This window comes from Hippocampus bargibanti, linkage group LG04 (genome assembly GCF_051943395.1).
Source record: "Hippocampus bargibanti isolate YZ-2025 linkage group LG04, ASM5194339v1, whole genome shotgun sequence".
In the NCBI taxonomy this organism is placed as follows: domain Eukaryota; kingdom Metazoa; phylum Chordata; class Actinopteri; order Syngnathiformes; family Syngnathidae; genus Hippocampus; species Hippocampus bargibanti.
Window position 1 is genome coordinate 29,769,269 of NC_142737.1, and position 15,402 is coordinate 29,784,670.

Genomic DNA, 15,402 nt, shown 5'->3' on the forward strand with positions numbered 1-15,402 from the left:
TCGGGCTGGAAATACTAAACCTAAAGCATTAAAGGACAACCGACGCCACCGGACAAGTTATGTCCATAATTTATAATATCACTTCAAATGACTTCGACTGAGCATATTTTACAAAGATTCCACAGCATATAGCTATAGTTTAAGTTTTAAGACTTGCGCTGAATATTCAGGAAGTCTTGTTTTCGAGTTGATGACGATGCCCATGTGACGTCACGTTTGGAACGCCCCTGACCGAGAAAGCGACACACAATGCATTTTGGGTACTTTGTTTGGTCTGAAAACTTCGTGTTGATCCGTGTTGGTGGCGAAATTAGAAGGAAAACACATAAATAACGCCATGGTAAATCGTTGTGTGTTGCACCAAGACAACTATTTGATATTCGCTGACACAAATTCCCAGCTGACAAATCAACCCATTTCCAACGGAGCTTGGGCGCAATCTTCTGCATTTTCTGGGTGCTACATTGCTGTCATTGACGGCTCGAATTAATATGGGAGGACTCCTTGAATCAATTGCAAACATTTATGCTTTCCTCTTCAGAACTATTTGAATCATATTCATAACTGGATGAGTAAAGAGAAAGCATCTTCTCCGAATCTGAAGCCATTGTTTTGATTCTCGAGCAAGGCAAGACGTCTTGGCGTGACGTCACGAACAAGGGGGTGGGACCTTCTGAAACTGGCCATTTCCGGATTCATTTTGAAGTCATTTTTATTGGTGTTTTTCATTTAACTAAAAATATCAGCCTGCCTGATTTGGGTATTTTAGATGCTATAAAACGTTTTTCTGATGTCAGTGGGAAACAAAAAAAATGGTGCCGGTTGTCCTTCAAATGTAGTGTGTACAACCTCATAGCACAGTAAGAACACTACAACCCAATTTATTAACTGTCTTTCAAATGTGAAAAATATCCCTGATTAGTTAATAAATTCGTCTCAAGGAATATGGCGTTTACATACTATTTCGCAGATACTTGGAGGAGGAAATGGAAATAGATTAAAATAACATATGCACTGTGATTTATCAAGATTGCGTCTGTTTTTAATACGTTTTCATTGAAGGGGCAAAGTTAAAGAAATCAACATTTATTGAAAAATGGAATCACTTTCAACATTCAAAACATATTACACAACGAAATATTCAGGCTCAATAATACCTACTTGTGTTAAATTCTGCCAAATCATAGATGGTTTGTCCTGACCGCGCGCTCAACAAACTCTCCACTGACTCTCTCGCCTTCATGCGCAAACAGTACACGTGTACCGTCGCCGAGCACACAGACGTAGGCTACCTGCAGTTGAAATTTGCATACTCGGCACGGCAGCCAATCAGAAGCCTGCTTCTCTCTTCCGGACTTTCGCAAGCGTTATAAAGTCGTGCAATTGCATGTCATTTTCCAAAATAGATGCACAGAACCTCAGCCCAGAAGAAAGATTCAAAAGAAGCTAACAACATATGTGACGCTACAAAACGTAAATTTACATTAAACCGTGACTGTAAAGTGTACGTGAGACTTATGAAAGGGGCTTAGTGGTTCGTAGGAAGCAATGCAAACGTTGCATTGTGCACCACAATGACAATCGACTACTGCAGCAAAATCTACAGCCATGCACATTTACCGTAAATTAAGCACGGTAGCATTTGTAGTTGGTACATTCTTTATTTTAAAAAAAACTTTACTTTGTGACAATGTTTTTAATGTGATTTGTTGTTTCATTGTTTTTTAAGTTGTGAAAAATGGGGCAGGCAACTTTTCACTTACCTGCCCTGTTGTCTGCTAACTTTTTGTCATGAGTTTCAGACACTGTTTTTACTATACTTTGGGCAAGTTCGGCGGGCCGGATTAAAAAGCCTAACGGGCCGTATGTGGCCCGCGGGCCGTAGTTTGCTCATGTCTGCCCTAGGCCGTATGTGGCCCGCGATGCGAAATGAGTTTGACACCCCTGGTGTATATATTCGCTGCTCACACATTTTTCTATAGTTTTAATGTACTGGTCAAATATTCCATACTTAACAGTGGAAGAACAATCCAATGTCTTCTTTTTGTCCCTGGCGTTAGAATATAGCAATGACTACAGATCCCAAAATGGGTCAGGTCTATTTTGAAGATCTTCCCAATCCTCTTGCAAGATTTTCATTTGTTTCCGCAGCCTCCTTGAGTTTCTGCATTACAAGAGCATTTCGTTTCCTTGTCTCTTCCATTCTCATTGGGTTTGACTCAGGCAGATTCTGGGGGATCAGGAGGCACAAAAATACAATCAATGATTAGTGGGGAACAAGAAAGCTGTAAAACCAATGTCTTGTTTGTTTCTTTGTTTTGTAATTCAGAGCAGGCTGCTATATTCGCATGAACAGTTACCATTTCAATTTACAATTATAAACGTAATTCAATATTGACCTTATTGCGCAACGTTGTAACCAAACAATTGGCGTGTTCGTTGTGAGAGGGATGACCAAAAAAGCCGGCAAGTTACTAAGATGATTTATTCCTAACAATTTGATCTAGGCTACCTAGCTACCGAGCTATTTGCTATCTATTAGCTGTCTAGCTGGCTGGCTATCTAGCTATTTAGCTGGCTGGATAGATCGCTGGCTATCTATTAACAAGCTAGCTAGCTAGCTTTCCATCTATTTGAGTTACTTCCGGCAGAAACCAATCCTGTGAATGTAAAAGTGACTTTGAGAGTTTTGAAAGGTGTTTAGAAATGAAATGGATTATTCTTATTATTATTTTAATTATTATAAAGTATATTAATTATTTTGCCACCATGAACCAAGTTGTGGCAGCCCCATCAGAATGCGGACATAATAGTCATTTTATTTCATTTTTCAATAAATGTTGATTTCTTTAACTTTGCCCCTTCAATGAAAAGAAGATGGCGCCCCCCTGTGTGGCTGCCTCCACAGCAGCTCTTTCCCCTTCTTGTCTACTTTTTCACTTCTTTACTTTTCCGTTTTTGTTTTGCCTGATCTCGCTCCATAAACCTACGGAGAGGAGATGGGCATCTTTTCTTTTGCTCATCGCCGTTATTTTTTACTTTTTCATCGCTCCTGTGAACGGGGAATCCACGCGCACGCGGAATCCCATTGTTTACAGTCGAGACCAGCTACTAGCGTGGCGGGCTAATAGCGGACTAGCGGCCGCCGCACCAGACATCCCCGATGAATTGAAGAGGAGGAAACGAGGATGTCGGGCCGGGAAAGATCGCCGCAAAAGAACGAGGAAATACCGACACGTTCTCCCGTCCGTCATCATGGGGAACGTGAGATCGCTCCCAAATAAAATGGACGAGCTGGCGGCGCTAACGCGACATCAGAGGGAGTACCGGGAAGCCAGCTTGCTACTCGTCACGGAGACATGGCTTTCGGCAATCACTCCGGACGCCCACGCAGAGTTGGAGGGCTTCCAACTCGTACGAGCGGACAGAAATGAAGGCAGCGGTAAGCAGAAAGGAGGGGGGATTGCTGTATTTGTGAATGACAAATGGTGCAATCCTGGGCACATCACGGTGAAGGAAAAACTTTGCACTCGGGACATCGAGCTGCTAGCCGTTAGCCTTCGGCCGCATTACCTGCCACGGGAATTCTCACACGTCATAGCCGTGACGACGTACATTCCCCCTACGGCAAATGGCGGCGCTGCCTCCGATGCCCTCATATCTGTTGTAAACAAGCTGCAAACCCAGTCCCCCAACGCCTTGTTTATCATCTCAGGGGACTTCAATCACATTTCCCTGAAATTCTCCCTCCCAACATTCACACAGTATGTAACTTGTGCCACCAGAGACAATAACATATTGGACCTATTTTATTCAAACGCCAAGGATGCATACAAACCCTCCCCCCTCCCCCCTCTCGGAAGAGCAGACCACAATATGGTTTATCTCCAGCCTGTGTACAAACCCCTTGTCCAGAGGCAACCAGCTGTGACCCGCACGATCAAAAGATGGTCCACAGAAGCTGAAGAAGCTCTGCGGGACTGTTTTGATTCAACCAGGTGGGAGCTCTTTACTGAGATTCATGGGGAAGACATTGACTCACTCACCAACACCATCACAGACTACATTAACTTTTGTGAACAAAACACCGTACCCACCAGGACTGTGCGGTGTTTTGCCAACAACAAACCATGGATTAATCCCGACATAAAAGTCCTCCTGAAGGAGAAGAAAAGGGCTTTTGTGTCAGGCAACAGAGAGGAACTGAAGGCCGTGCAGATCCAACTGAGGAGGAAGATCAGAGAGGGGAAGAAGGCCTACAGGATGAAAATGGAGGAGCAGCTGCAAGCCAGCAATGTCGCTGGTGTCTGGAAGGGCCTGAAAAACATCTCAGGCCACAAAAGCCCAGTGACATTGAACGAAAAAGACAAGGACTGGGCAGATGAACTCAACCGCTTTTTCAATCGGTTTGACAAGACGCCAGCCGCCCCCGGCCCACCGTCAACTTCACCTGTAGCTGCACCTGCACCAACTCTCACTGTGGCCTTACCCTCCCTGCCCCCTCTCACGACCAGCTTTCCACAACCAACATCTGCCCTCCCAACCGTTGCCACACCCTCAGCCGCCACTCTGCCTCCTGGTTCCTGCCTGTCTGTCACAACTGCGCAGGTGAGGAACCAACTGAGGAGGATGAAGGTGAGGAAGGCAGCAGGTCCGGATGACATCAGTTCCCGACTCCTCAAGACCTGCTCCGACCAGCTGTGTGACATTGTCCAGCACTTGTTCAACCTGAGCCTGAAGCTGGGCAGAGTTCCACAGCTGTGGAAAACGTCATGCCTGGTCCCAGTGCCCAAGATTGCCAACCCCAAAGAGCTCAACAGCTACAGACCGGTGGCGCTGACGTCTCACCTGATGAAGACGCTGGAGAGACTCGTCCTCGCCCACCTGCGACCGCTGGCAAGCTCATCGCTGGACCCGCTGCAGTTTGCCTACCAGCCCAGCATCGGTGTGGAGGATGCCATCATCTACCTCCTCCATACGGCGTTGCTGCACCTGGAGAATGCTGGGAGCACGGTGAGGATCACATTCTTCGATTTCTCCAGTGCCTTCAACACCATCCAGCCCAGTCTACTGGGGGACAAGCTGCAGCATGCCGGAGTCGACCATCACCTCACATCCTGGATTACAGACTACCTCACAAACAGGCCACAGTACGTGAGGGTAAAGAACTGTGAGTCGGACAGGCTTCTCTGCAGCACCGGAGCGCCGCAGGGAACAGTCCTGGCTCCATTCCTCTTCACCCTCTACACCTCGGACTTCAACTACAACACCCCAACCTGCCACCTTCAGAAGTTCTCTGACGACTCAGCTATTGTCGGCCTCATTACAGAGGGAGACGATAGGGAGTACAGGGGACTGACAAAGGACTTTGTGGACTGGTGCCAGCAGAATCACCTCCAGATCAACACTGGCAAAACCAAGGAGCTGGTGGTGGATTTCTGCAGGAAACAATCGTCACCTGCACCATTGAACATCCAGGGTTCGGACATTGAGAGGGTGACCTCCTACAAGTACCTGGGTGTTACTCTCAACAATAAACTGGACTGGACAACAAACACGGATGCCCTAATCAAAAAGGGACAGAGTCGCCTCTTCCTCCTCAGGAAACTGAGGTCTTTTGGAGTTCAGGGGTCACTCCTAAAGACTTTCTATGACTCTGTGGTGGCATCAGCCATCCACTATGGCATTGTCTGCTGGTCAGGCAGCATCACCACCCGGGACAGAAAAAGACTGGAGCGCTTTGTCAAGCGGGCCAGTTCTGTCGTGGGCTGCTCGCTGGACTCTCTTGAGGAGGTGGGCAACAGACGGACGCTAGCTAAACTAAAAGCTATGACGGACAGCCCCTCCCACCCCCTCCTGCCCATCCTGACAGCTCTGGGTAGCTCCTTTAGCCAGAGACTATTACACCCGCGCTGCAAGAAGGAGAGGTACCGCCGCTCGTTCCTACCGACTGCTGTCAGGCTTCACAATTCCCAATGATCACATGTGGGAAAAAAAAAAAAAAAAAAAAAAAAAAAAAACTGGACACTTGTAAATATGGGTTGTTGCAATATATCTAAATGCATCTCTTGATTCTGCACTATGTACAGTCTTGTTTATAGAACGGTTTTTGCACATCTACATTTGCACAGTATACAGTTGACATTTTTATTTTGTTATGCTTAGAATATCTTGTTTTCTATCCTTTCACTCCCACCCCAACCCCATCCCTCTTCAATTGCTGCTGTGGACTGCAAATTTCCCCATTGCGGGACGAATAAAGGTATTCTGATTCTGATTCTGATTCTGATTTCACAATAAAATTAGTTTAACACAGCAGTCTTGAGAGGGTTGTTTGGAGCATCAACTGCCGTTTACAGATAATTCCAGGGTATCTACTGGATTTTAGTGCAGACTGACTGGACCCTTTTTTAGCTTCCCATCTCTGTACATTACATTCTGTGATACCGTATTTCAAGGCCCCTTTTCAATTGTTTGAAGACTCCGCATCATTTATCACTATCACCTTGACGTTTACATCATAACTTCTCATTAGCTGCCGGTTAACCTGGCCGACCTTAAAACCACTTCTCTCCATGCCTGTTTAAGCTCTCAGTCACACAGGAGTCGTCCATCGATGAAAGAGTTTCTTCAACCGTCATCTGTATTTCTTTGAAGGTGTCGGATGTTTCGCTTCTCATCCAAGAGGCTTCGTCAGCGAACTGAATTTTTTGCTGGTAGCTGTGGCCCTCTCTCTCTCTCTCTCTCTCTCTCTCTCTCTCTCTCTCTCTCTCTATATATATATATATATATATATATATATATATATATATATATATATATACACTAAAGTCCCGTTATATCGATATTCAAGGGAGTCCGAAAAAATATCGATATATCCGACCCTGTTTGCATGTAATTTTCTCCGTGCGTGCATAGAAATAGTATCGATATAACCGGGACTATCGATATATCCGATATCGATATAACGAGACTTTACTTATATATATATATATATATATATATATCGCTGACGAAGCCTCTTGGATGAGAAGCGAAACATCCTTGAAAGAAGTACAGATGACGGCTGAAGAAACCTTTTCATCGACACTTATCTCCAGATTGTCACTGCCTTGCTCCATTTTCTGTTAACTCTTTGATTCTTTTCTGTTTTTCTTCCCGCTATTTTTATTTGTATTCTTTGTGACAAGGGTTTTCTTTGGCCTGGGGAGTCAGTTTCAGCATTCGCTTCAATATCTGTAGCCATCTTGCATCCTGAATGGGTATAATGTCTTCTTCTTTTCCTTTCGGCTTTTTCCTTCAGGGGTCGCCACAGCGAATCAGCGTCCTCCATCTTCAGAGTTTTAGACCTCAAATATTTTTGTACAAGTCAACCTCCACTTTTTCAGTCTTATTTCAATGCAAAAAACACCAACTTTTAAACCCACCACCATTGTTTAAACAAACATTATTTAGGATATTTTTGACATTTGAATCTTTGTTCAAGATTACTGATAATGGTCTTAACCCGGATGTCTCAGATCATGCACAACCCTAATGCAGACAAGCAGTATGGAAAATTCACATACCGCAGAGGCATAGTGGTCAGTCTTGAATTGATGATCTGTTTCTACACTTCATAGAATGGGTTTGAATTACATTTATGAGAAATGTTTTGCCAACTCAGAATAATATTTATGAGGTCATTGATACAATACATGTGTAATGGTTTTCTCCCTAAATTAATCCAACTGTGTGTTCATGAACATTGCTGAGTGCACTACAACAGTCACATAGATAAAACTGCGGTGATATTCCAAAACAATAGATGGCACTGCAGTGAAAGGCTACGTCGATACTCTAGTCTCGTGCTATCTGAAACTTAAAAACATGCAAAGAATAACACTTCTGAGCCTTCAATTGCTCGACACAGTAAACAGACTTTTGTAAGCCTTGGCTTGACTCAACATGTACTCTTAGTAATGGGATACATGGAAGTACGTCGAAAGGCAAAAAAGACATCGTGCAGTCACCTTGATCATTTCTTTCCGTCTCTCTTCTCCTGGAGCAATGAGCGCCCACATCCCATAGCCGAGCCCCAACACTGCAATCATGCCCGTCGTGCCCACGATGGTTCTCATGCCACTCATTTTCGAGACACTGAGGGGTCCAGCTAGACTGAGATCGATGCCAATATTGCTGAAGATCGGACCACCATTTGAATGTACGTCGATTGGATATAAATGGTTACGTCTTGTACCTTTCTAACCAAGTTGCAGGTGATGCGGTACGGCACTGAGGGGTTAGGTAGATTGAGATCAATGCCAATATTGCTGAATATCGGACGAACATATGACTGTACGTCGTTTGGATATAAAGGTTACGTGTTGTTCCGTCCTACCCACAGTTGCAGTCGATAAGGTACGGCGACGCAACTGGCTCAAACTTGGAGCGCTACTTATCTCGTAGTGATGGGTATTCCGGCTCCTTTGAGAACTGGTTCGTTTGGCTCGGCTCACTAAAAAGATCAGCTCCCAATGGCTCCTGCGTTTTTTTGTTGCTTAAATTAACGACCAAAAATCATGTAAAATTACGCGAAAAACAAATTACCCATGTAAAATAATACAGGATGTACAATATTGTTATTTATATGGCTTTATTTATAGGTGCACATAGAGCAGCCAATAACTCACTCACCCTGTAGTTACTCTGGTCTGATGCTCAGCTGTCACTAATTTGCTTTTCATATTAATAATGCTATAAAAGCAACTAGTAAAAAAGGTAATTGAATAATAATAACAACAGCATAATGTGATAACATTTGTCTACTGTACCTGCCTACACTGATCTCAACAGTGACCTGTCCAAATGGCTCCAAAACAGTGCCTGCGTCCTGCACTACCTTCCATTCCTCTTTGCTCAGAGGATCAACAAGTGCATTGATAACAGCCAAGGTAGAGAGGACTGCATCCTTGGAATACAGGATCTGTTTTAGCATGTGGAAGGTGGAGTTTCACCTTGTAATTCAGCTTCAGCTCAGGCATGCCCATCTGTTGTTGGGTAGATTCGAGCTTATGTCTGGCCATTGTGCTCCTGGAGAAGAATCCACTATCCCCGATCCACGCGCACCAAATCCAGCAGACATTTAAACAGCTTCTTTCCCTAAGCTATTAACTCTGTACACAGTAACCCAAATATAACTGTATAGTGCCTCATTTTTTCTTATGATACAAGTGCAGCGTGTTCTACCAGAGACAAATTCCTTGTGTGTTCTATATACTTGGCAATAAAGATGATTCTGTTTCTTTACTTTGTCCACAGTCATCACCTTCAGAGCATCTCTTACAACCAGTTTAAGACATGGGTGATGGGTCCATTTCAGAGTTTTGATTGCTTTTGTGATGTTAGTTGCATTGTTGCAAACACAGCAAACCACTTTATTTTCCACATCCCACTCTTTGGCCACTTGGAGCTGCTTCTCTGTTAAGTTCTCATAAATATGTCTTTCACTGAACTCCAAATAATCTAGCAGACAGGTCCCCACCTTGAAATTTTCAATAGAGTGGCATGTAACTGACATGTAGGATGTTGTGGTTCGGGATGTCCAGCAGTCAGTTGTTAGACAAACAGCTGTGGCTTTTTTTTACCCGTTCTTGGACTCCAGCACGTTCTTTGTCATATATGATTCTGATATGATTCTTTGAGAAAGTGTTTTCAGAATCTCAATCAGAAAGCCTTTAATAGTCCCACAATGGAGAAATTTCCTGGTTGGAATTGCATACATTGAGTTGAGAGCATGAGTATATTTTCTGAATCCTTTGTCATCCACAATTAAAAATGGTTGAAAATCACTAGCTATCATTTTACCCACTTCCTCATTAATTGTGTTCTGTTTAGCTGGGTTGATAGCTATTTGCATAACGGGTTGTACATCTTGGAAGTTGTGATATTGCAGCAGCAACAGATGCAGGCACACTAGAAACTTCATTAATAGCTGGTTCCCATTCGTGTCCTTTCTCTTCAATTTGTACAATGGGTTTGCCTGCCATTGGGTTTGCCTGCCTTTGAACTGTCAATAAAGTTGAAACAACTCCACTGCTGCGTGTGTCTGGAATTCTCTCCTCCCCCTTCTACCACGGATCTTGACGCAGGGCTTTAACCAAAGACTGGTGGCGGGGAATAGAGTAAAAAAAAAGTCTGTGAGATTGACATTTCCTCTGTTAAAGCAAGGACTCCGAAACCTTGTGTCTATGTGATGATTCCAGTTTACTTTTTGAATCGTTTTTCTCACATTAATTAAATATTTTATTTGACATTGTCAAACTGAGTGGACATGTTTAAAGACTATCAAAAATGTTAAAAATACCACCTAGTAAACAATATGTATGAGACAAAAAAATAGCACAGCTATGAATAAAAACTTTGAAGATGGATTTACAAATGTCACATCCTAATTGGCGTCAGGTGCGCGCCCCTCCCCTCCCTGCTCTCCGGGCTCACTCACCTGATTCCAATCCCTTTGATTGTGCCTTCTGGCTATAAAAGCCACCCGTTCCCGCTCGGTCCTCGCCGGTGTATTATTTCATTCGTTACCCTGTCACCCAGCAGTACGCAGGTTGGTCCCACTCGTCTGTTCGTTTGCCTTACCTTCTGTTTTGCCCTGCGTGTCTCAGTAAAACCTTTATTGAACTATACTGTCTCCATCGTGTATTTCGGATCCAAACCCTTCCTTTTTCGTCCGTCGAGTTGTGTCGCCACTCCTCGAGCGGATGTGACATAATACACCGGCCAACTATGGATCTCGCCGATGGAGACAAGTTCATATCCGCCTTAGCCCATCAGGTGGAGCGTTCGAGCCAGCTGGCGCAAGCGGTCGCGGAGATCCGCCACACAGTGTCCTCGCTGGCACAACGCCTACAGAAGGTTGAGACATGCGTCGCTACCCTGACTCCCCCCCCCCACCCCCTGTGAGTAGTCGCAAGCTCTCCCTACCGCACCCCTCACGCTACGCAGGCGAACCCGGGCGCTGTGCTCAATTCCTGATGCAGTGCTCGCTGGTTTTTGAGCAACAACCCTCCACCTTCGTTAGCAATGAGGCTAAGGTGGCTTTCATTACCAGCCTGCTCACGGGCCAGGCCGAGTCCTGGGTGTTGGCCGTCCGGGAGTCCCAGCCCGAACTATGCTTTTCCTACCCGGACTTTGTGGCCGAGCTTCGCCAAGTGATCAACCACCCGGTCACAGAGTGCGAGGCTGAGGGACTCCTCCATGACTGCGTACAAGGAACGCGTTCGGCCGCTGAGTATTGCATCGCCTTGCGCATCCTGGCTGCCCATAGTGGCTACAACGATCGGGCGCTGAGAGGAGTGTTTCGTGGCGGACTGAGTGCCGCTCTCAAGGACGAGTTGACCACCCGCGACGCTGACACCACCCTCAGCGAGATGATCGATGTAGTCATCTGCCTGGACCGGGAGCGGCAGCGGGAGCAAGGCACCCAGCGGTCCAGCAAACCCGGAAGCAAGCAGCGGACGACCACACCCGGCGGCAACGAGCAGGCGCGACGCCAGGAGGGGTCCCAGAGCCGATGCAGATGGGGAGCGATCGTGCCAACCCCGGGGGTCGTCGCACTCAAGGGTCCCCGCCAAAGACCTCCAGCACCTGTAAGTCCCCGTGTAAACGGCGACCACGGCGGACGTCGGAGGCGTCGAGGACGGCGCCCGTCACGCGCTTGGAATTGGACGGCGAATTAATTGGCCCGTCCAACTGCCAAGCTATACGGGTGTTAGTGGATTCGGGGGCGGACAGGTGCTTTATCGACCCCCAACTGGCAGTGACATTGGGTTGCGGCATCGAGGAATTGAAAATCCCCAAGGAGATTCTCGACCTTGACGGCCGACTTTTAGCCAGGGTCACGCGAATCACCGCACCACTCAAACTACGGCTGTCGGGCAACCATGTCGAACACCGCCGGTTTTTGCTCATGCCCTCCCGCAACGCGCCATTCGTGCTGGGCCTCCCCTGGCTCAGCACCCATGACCCTTCCATATTGTGGGAGGGCCCCACCATCCAGGGTTGGAGCCCCTACTGGTACGCTAACTGTCTGCGGTCGGCTACGTCAGGGCGAGACCCCTTCCGTGGTGGCTCGCCCAAAGGGATCTGTCTCGAGGGTGTGCGTGTTGTTATCATGATCTGCGGGAGGCATTATGCAAAGACAACGCGTAATCCCTGCCACCCCACCGACCGTATGACTGCACCATAGAACTGCAGCCAGGGGTGACACTTTCCCGACTTTACCACATTTTACACCCGGAACAAGAAGCCTTGCACACATACATTGACTCTTGCCTCGCGGCGGAACTCGTCCGACCTTCGCGTTCTCCGCTCGACGCGGGGTTCTTCTTTATTGAAAAGAAATACAAGTCCCTGCGTCCGTGTGTTGATTACCGGGGTCTGAATGACATAATCCGCAACAAATACCCTCTCTCCCTCATGGATTCGGCCTTCGCGCCCCTCCAATCGGCCACCATATTCACTAAACTGGATTTGCGTAGCGCATACCATCTGGTTCGCATCAGAGAGGGGGACGAGTGGAAGACTGCATTCAAAACGCCCTTGGGGCCTTTTGAATACCTGGTGATGCCGTTCGGACTCACCAACGCACCCGCCGTATTTCAAAGCCTCATCAATGATGTGCCCAGGGATTTCCTCAACGTATTTGTCTTTCAGTGACCTGCGGTGAGGTTCATGGCTGGTGAGGCACTGACATTATCTCAGTCAGATTTACAAACATATGAACTCCACAGAGTAGCTTATTCACCATTTGATTGGCAACAGTTAACATGTTTTGTTTAAAATGTCATGTCAGCATTCTTTATATACTGTATACAAACTGTAGCATCGAAAAAAAAAAGAATTTAAAAAAACGTTATCGTGTTACCTTTACTTATAAATGAAGTCCAAGTCTCTCTGTCTCAATGGAGATCACTGCCAGTGACGAAAGTCATCCTTTATGAGTCCTGTTCCGACTGTATGTTTTCAGTCTTTTGTGCTGAGAATGACCGCTCCACTGATGCTGTAGTAGCTGGAACAGTGAGCACGAGCTGGAGCAACTTTGTCGCTTCAGGAATAGTTTCAATCAGATCCTTCTTGGCCAAAAAGCTGAGAATCTGTCCAGGAGATTTACATTCATCCCTCACCGTTTGTGAGCTATACAGTCCAGTGTTGGTCTTCCTTTAATTATTATCTCCTGCTTCAATTGAAAGTCCAGTTCAGAAAATTATTTCAATTTAGATATATAATCCTCCATTCTGCAACACGAAAAAATGACTGGTTGGTTGCACTTAACTTGCTAACTGTTTACTGTAGCTTGCTGTCACTAATTCTATTATTCTGCTGCCAAGAAGTCGCAAGAAGAATCTCTAATCACCAGCGCCTCCTGTAATGTGGCAGGAGAACTGTGTGCCTCACCAATGCAGTTTTGATAAAAATGAAATAAAATAAACACTGCAGTACAATGTTTATAATGTACAGTGACTGTACATTATATACGCCAGCTAAACTGTCGAAATTTAATTCATATACTAAAAGCTTTTGAACACTTTAATAGCAATATGCAGAGGGATACGTCTGTGTAAGCTCTCAGTCGTACAGGAGTGGTCCATCGTGAGGTCTTTGATCCTCTCTACAAATCCTGTGGTGTTCTCTACGTGATGTTCTGTGTTACCAACCAACAGAGCTAAAATAGTTTTGAAATATTTGGCTACATTAATACATTAATACAATAATTCTCAAGATACAAAAAGGAGAGGATTGGCAGTACCGTACATTGCAGGAGTTTCTGAAAAATTACAAAGAGTCCTTTGGCAACATAAAATTCCTACTTATTTCAAACCGATAAACACGTTAAGGCAAAAATTAGTGCATCCAAAAGATAGGCTCCCAAATGAAAAACAAAGTAATGTAGTTTATTCCATACATTGTAAGAATGAAAATTGTAAAGAGCAGTACATTGGGGAGACTCAACAAATTCTCAAAAAAAGACTTTATCAACATCGCAGGGATAATATAAGTGGACCTCAATCGGCAGTACATTTGCACCTAAAAGCTAGCAACCACTCATTTGATGACAATGAGGTTAAAATCTTAGCGAAAGAACATAGATGGTTTGAAAGGGGGGTAAAAAAAGCGATTCTTATAAAACAACAAAATCCTTCATTAAACCGGTCTGGTGGGGTGAGGTTCAATTTGGATCGTTCATACAATAGCCTGCTTAGGCAAAACAGGTTAGGCAACTTTCGTAATGCTGATGAGGGTAGTTATGCTGATGAGGTGATACCGGTGGGAGTGGGGGTAATAGGCCAGTCGTTAGTCAGGAATGTAGGAACAATCAGTGGGGCCACAGGGAGGGGTCCTCTGCCCCCCCAACCTGAGAGTAGGGACCTATCATAGCTGTGTCCGGCGCCACCATGTCTGGACATTAGGGATATATAAATGGGGCCGATACGACCAGTCAGACTTTAGTTCGCTGACGAAGCCTCTTGGATAGGAGGCGAAACGTCCGAAACCTTCACTTTTGTACAGATGACGGCTGAAGAAACCTTCTCATCGATGCAGAGGGATAGCAATGCGGTCTCACTGCAGAGCAAGCCAGCAGAGTTAGCATAGTGATTGCGCAATTCATGGTGAGGCTCAGCCGGCTGCTGCCTCACCACTCGTCTCCACTTAGTATTTGAACGGTAAATGTGAAAATTCAGCGATTTTGAAAAAAAAAATGGCAAAGTTAAATGGAAAAGAACGTTAAAGTACAAATCACTAAATACATATAACTGTTTAATTTATTTTGTCATTTGATATTTCCATGATGACAGGTGAGGCACAGCCTCACCTGCCTCCCATGACTGCACGTCACTGTTGTCTTTGTGTATTTGGACGACATCCTTATCTTCTCTAAATCCGCAGAAAACAACCGGCAGCATGTCCGACGGGTCCTGGCGCGGCTCATGCAAAACTGGCTCTACGTGAAGGCAGAGAAGTGCGAGTTCCACGTCCGCTCTGCCTTTTCTGGGGTTCGTTGTGGAGCAGGGGCAACTTCGGGCCGATCCCGCCAAGACTAAAGCGGTGGTAGAATGGCCAACCCCCAAGACACGCAAACAACTCCAGCGATTTTTGGGGCTTGCCAACTTCTACCGCCGCTTCATCCGCGGTTATAGTCAGAAGGCACTTCCCCTAACCAATCTCACTTCCACCAAAGTTCCCTTTAGGTGGACACCCGACGCGGAGGGGGCGTTTTACCGCCTCTGACGCGCCTTCACTAACCCTCCTGTCTTACACCACCCCGACCCAGACCACGTGTTCACGGTAGAGGTCGACGCATCGGAGTTCGGGGTGGGGGCGGTATTATCCCAGCGCTCCCCGGCCGACCAGAAG

General features: G+C 45.8%; 1 protein-coding gene across 2 annotated transcripts; it reads right to left on the reverse strand.

The window, feature by feature from the left end:
- Positions 1–1,641: 1,641 nt before the first annotated feature.
- On the reverse strand, positions 1,642–8,418 carry uqcc3 (ubiquinol-cytochrome c reductase complex assembly factor 3). 2 transcript variants are annotated; one of them, XM_088995042.1, is made up of 3 exons: positions 8,240–8,418; positions 8,013–8,152; positions 1,642–2,230 (listed from the first exon to the last, which is right to left on the reverse strand). In XM_088995042.1, exons 2-3 carry the CDS (start codon positions 8,127–8,129, stop codon positions 2,099–2,101), a joined length of 249 nt encoding a protein of 82 aa, XP_088851168.1. In that variant the 5' UTR covers positions 8,130–8,152; positions 8,240–8,418; the 3' UTR covers positions 1,642–2,098. The 2 variants fall into 2 exon arrangements, with proteins under 2 accessions (XP_088851168.1, XP_088851167.1); XM_088995041.1 differs by having other exon boundaries at positions 8,013–8,157.
- Positions 8,419–15,402: the final 6,984 nt, after the last annotated feature.

Coding starts and splice junctions, on each gene's coding strand:
- uqcc3 (XM_088995041.1), bottom strand. CDS start 8,331: ATGTTCGTCCGATATTCAGCAATATTGGCATTGATCTCAATCTACCTA. Junction 8,158..8,239: donor CCTGCAACTTGGTTAGAAAG/GTACAAGACGTA, acceptor CATCGATCTCAG/TCTAGCTGGACCCCTCAGTG. Junction 2,231..8,012: donor GACGGAAAGAAATGATCAAG/GTGACTGCACGA, acceptor CTGATCCCCCAG/AATCTGCCTGAGTCAAACCC.